The sequence below is a fragment of the Chaetura pelagica genome, unplaced genomic scaffold (genome assembly GCF_000747805.2).
Source record: "Chaetura pelagica isolate M959 unplaced genomic scaffold, ChaPel_1.0 scaffold1445, whole genome shotgun sequence".
NCBI lineage: Eukaryota > Metazoa > Chordata > Aves > Apodiformes > Apodidae > Chaetura > Chaetura pelagica.
Window position 1 is genome coordinate 407,879 of NW_009953199.1, and position 4,208 is coordinate 412,086.

General features: G+C 48.6%; 1 protein-coding gene across 1 annotated transcript in view; it reads right to left on the minus strand.

Moving 5' to 3' along the window:
• Positions 1–3,386: 3,386 nt before the first annotated feature.
• COL8A2 (collagen, type VIII, alpha 2) overlaps positions 3,387–4,208 on the minus strand; it is a 6,033-nt gene continuing 5,211 nt past the window's right edge. Inside the window, exon 3 of the mRNA XM_009997396.1 lies at positions 3,387–4,202. Within this exon, the coding sequence (XP_009995698.1) occupies positions 3,387–4,202 (816 nt within the window). The remainder of the gene's footprint in view (positions 4,203–4,208) is intronic.

A 4,208-nucleotide genomic window follows, 5' to 3' on the forward strand; every position in this document is an offset into this window, starting at 1 on the left:
TTGGTTATGGGGGGTTGACCCCTTCCTCTGTGTGCTGCGGACCCCGCTGGTGCTGCTGCTCAGGGTGTGGAGTTGGCTGTGGACAAGGTGGTGTCATGTAGCAAAAGTAAATTAATGAAAAAAAAGCACAGAAGGGAAAGGGAATCCCCAGCACTTTGACTTAAGACCTGCTTACACAGGAGTATTAAATAGGAAGCAAACCTGCTGGATTGCAGGGAACAAGTGAGCTGGGTTTGAGGAGGAGGTGGTTACCAGCCAGACAGAGCAAGGTGTTGATGACAGGACAAAGGCACAGCTGAGCCCACTTTTTGTACAATAAGTTTTATTGATGTTTTGTCAATACAATCAAGTACTGTAGTTTTAGTTCTGAAGAGAAGGCCAGTTTCTGATCACAAAAAGAGTGCATTTTAAACCAACTTTTACTATGACAGTGCATGTAATAAGTATTTACAAAACTAAAAACCTCTATATACTAGGTTAGAAATGAAGATACTAGAGGCAAATTTAAAAAAAATAGTAAGAATTTGCATATAAAAATGCACATTGTAATGCAGTTTCCATAATTAAAAATAGACATACTTCATCTAACCCAACCTCTTTTTATTATTGTGGTTGAAACCAAAATCCCACACGCTCACACACACAACAGAAGATAAATCCTTTCTGCTGGCAAATACCACGTACTCAGTACTCCAGAAAAAAAACTTCTTCCTGACAGTGTTGGGTTTAGTGAACAGCCTCCCCCATCCTGTGCATCGTTTTCTCTTTGCCTAACTCTGTGTGTGTGTGATACCTTTGTCTTTCCATTGCTGTGTAAATGTAACAGGTTATAAAGCTGCAAAAGGGTGGTTATGGTTTATGCTTTGCACGTGAAGGGAAAGTGAAATTGCAAAACAATATCTACAGCACTGAAGGAGTTAATGTCTCAGTGTGGTTATAGTGAGTATTTTTGTCATTGTGTTTTGCCAGCTAGAACAAGAAGTTTTGAGTAAAACAGAACAAAAAGAGGTGGCCTGTAGGTTAGAACACAGTATAAATAAGTTGCTTTGCTGAGTAACGGGAGGAAGTTTCTGCCCTGGCGCGTCACCGGGACGCGAGGAGCTCCTGGCCCTGCTGCAGGTGGTGTGGACACCTCACCAGCTGTGCCACCAGCTGTGCCACCATGGGAACTGGACCTCACTGCTGGCACCAGCTCGAGGCCACTGCTGTTCTCCACAGGAAAGACATTTCAATAAAAGAGACCCAGACCCCATCCCAGCACCCTCCTCCCAAGCCTGGGCTTGAAGAACCCACCTGAGCTTCCACTGAATTTTAGGGACTCTAAGGCTCCTGTTCCTGCTGGGAAACCACCTGTTAACAATCAAAGCCTGAATGGCCCTGACGCCCTCTGACCTTCAGGAGTTAAAAACACCTGGTGGGATCAGACACTGGGACAGCCTTTCAGCTCAAGCAGGTTTTGTCTTTATACGACACTTGCGGCTTTATGTGGAGAAAATCCCTGGGAGGGGACAGGCCAGCCCAACCCCAGCCGGGCAGTAGCTGAAGCACTGGCTGTCCAAGTGGACATTCCTTCATTTCAGGGATAGGTGTGTTTTTAAAGGGAAGCCCTGGATGGCAAGAGGCAGAAACACAGGACAGGCTTAAGGAGAAAAACAAACAAACAAAACAGAAACAGAAGAAGAAAAGGTGTTTAAATATCTTGTACAGTCCATCTGGAGAGCAATCCCAAGTCCCATTCTTACTATGTTTCTTTGGCCATAGAACAAGCTTTAGGAAAATTTAAGGTAAAGAGTTGCTCAGCTGGTGACCAAATTGTTCTTTTTTCTCAGGGTTGTGCCTTTGCAAAGGGACATGCAGTGGGGATTGACCTCAGCAGCGTGCTACTTGCCTGGGATGAGAGGAATCACTGAACTGTAAGTGCAAGTGGTGATGACTTTTCTACGTTGAGAAAATTTGCAAAGCAACAGGGTTCAGTTGCTCCCTTGAGCAAAGGACAGAGCAGCCAAGTGGTCAGTGTCCGTGCACAGCTTTCCCAGAACCTTGTAGCTCATATTCAGGTCAGTAACATTTCAAGCATTAGTGACACAAAGTGGTAACAACAGACAAATGTGATTTTTTTCTTTTTTTCTTTTTTTTTAAACCTAGGTCACAGCCTGGCACCTGCAGGGGCTGTTACAGGTACGTATTGCACTAGACTTGTAAAGAACATTGTTAAGTAGGTAATAGCACCGTTGTAAAATGACTGAATGGAAAGTTAGAACGAACATGATTTTTTTCTTAATGAAAAAGGTCCCCAGAGAAAGGAGGGAGACCAATGCAGAAGTTTACACATCCCAAAATAGTGAGACAGTAAAAGCAAATTGTCCATAAGTGGCACTTTCAAGGAAGCACAACTAAACCTTCTGTCAAGCCAGGCTGGAAGCGCCGTAGGCCGGGCTTGCAGAGCCAGCCTGTGTTGTCAAAGATCAAGATGCTCAGGAGGCCAAGCAGGTCTCTGGGCTGCAAGGGAGCAGACGGGACAGAACCAGCCCTGGGACTTGCCAGGAGATTAATTAGCCCGAGAGAGGATCCTTGTTCATCACAGGGGTCCCAGCTTCCCTCAGAGGCTTTGGTTGTCTGTCCTCCTCCCAGATACCAGTGCCTGGATGTTTTTATTCCTAAAGGTGCTGGGGGGAAGGGTTAGAAATAATATTTACTTCTTAAAAGAAGGTGCTTATGCAAAGTGTTCCACTTGTTATGATTATAAATCCAACCACATGGAATCCAGAGTGAATTGGGGTGACTGCCTCAAAGCACAGTCTGAAAAAATAGCATCAGCGAGACTGGAACTTGGGCATCAGATGGTTTGGGAAGGAAATTTCTCAATCCATCACGGATCTCCGCTGCTGTACAGGTTTGGGTTAAGTGCCTGGGACCCCTGTGCTGGGTAGCAAATACACCATCCATTACAACAGCTGGGTTTACTTAACTAGTACTCAAAATGGGAAACAAGGGCACTTGATTATAGACCAGAAGGGTCTGGCCTTCCAGATGGTTGACCCCCTCTGGATCACGGAGCAGTTGACTGTAGAGCCAGATCCTTGCCATCCCAAGCACACTCCTGTGTTTGATGTACAGTCACTAGGGTAAAATTTATTCCAAATACGTTTTGCTGAGGAAGTGACTCCTCTCCCTTCCCAAAAAAAGACAGAAAGATGTCTCCTTTCCAGTTACCCTCTTGACTCATGGATCAAACAGCGTGAAGCAACGTCCCACGACGACGGCTTGAGCGTTCTTCCCAGTGATTTTTCTTTTTTGTATTAATTTTTTAAAAAACTTTGTTATCAAAAAAACCAAAAGACAGTTTATGGCTAAAGTGGGTGAAAAGGAAATCTGCCCAATAGCCGTTATGTGGGGCAGAGCAGGAACCCGGAGAAGGAGGAGTGGATGTATTCCGTGGAGTACAGTCCGTTGGCCTGGTCCGAGGGCATTTGTACCCAGACTTGGTCGTTCTCCTTGAGTTCAAGCACGGCGCTGCCCGAGGCCTGGTCCAGGTAGCCCTTTTTGTACTCGTCGTAGGTGTAGGTGGCAGGCACGTTGTTCTTGTAAAGGGCCACCCAAACGTTAGTCCCTTTGACGTGCACGTGGTAGGCAAAATAGTAGATGCCGGATACAGGGCAGGTGAATATCCCGGTGACCGGGTTGTAGGCGTTGTGCCCATTATACAAAGTCCGGTCAAACTTGACCGGCATGCCTGAGGCCGGGAAGGGGGAGGTGAGGATGGCGGTGAAGGCAGGTGCGATCCGGGCGGAGATCTCTCCCCGGCCGTACTGTGGCTTCCCCGGTTTGCCGTTCCCCAGCACAGCTCCCTCCACGCCGCCGTCCGGCAGGTGCAGCCCCGCAATGCCCGTCTCGTCGAACACCCCCGGTGCTCCCGGAGGCCCAGGCGGCCCCGGTGGGCCCGGTGGCCCATTCAGCCCTGGTGTTCCTGGCATTCCCGGGGGACCGATGGGTCCGGCCATGCCGGGCTCACCGGTTTTCCCCTCACCGGGAACCCCAGGAAGCCCGGGCTCCCCTTTCAGTCCCGGTAACCCCTGAGGCCCCATGGGACCTGCAGGTCCTTGTAAGCCAGGGATGCCAGAGGGGCCCCTCAGCCCAGGCTGCCCTGGGATCCCACCGTCCCCTTTCGGCCCAGGGCTGCCCGTTAATCCTCGCACCCCTGGGATGCC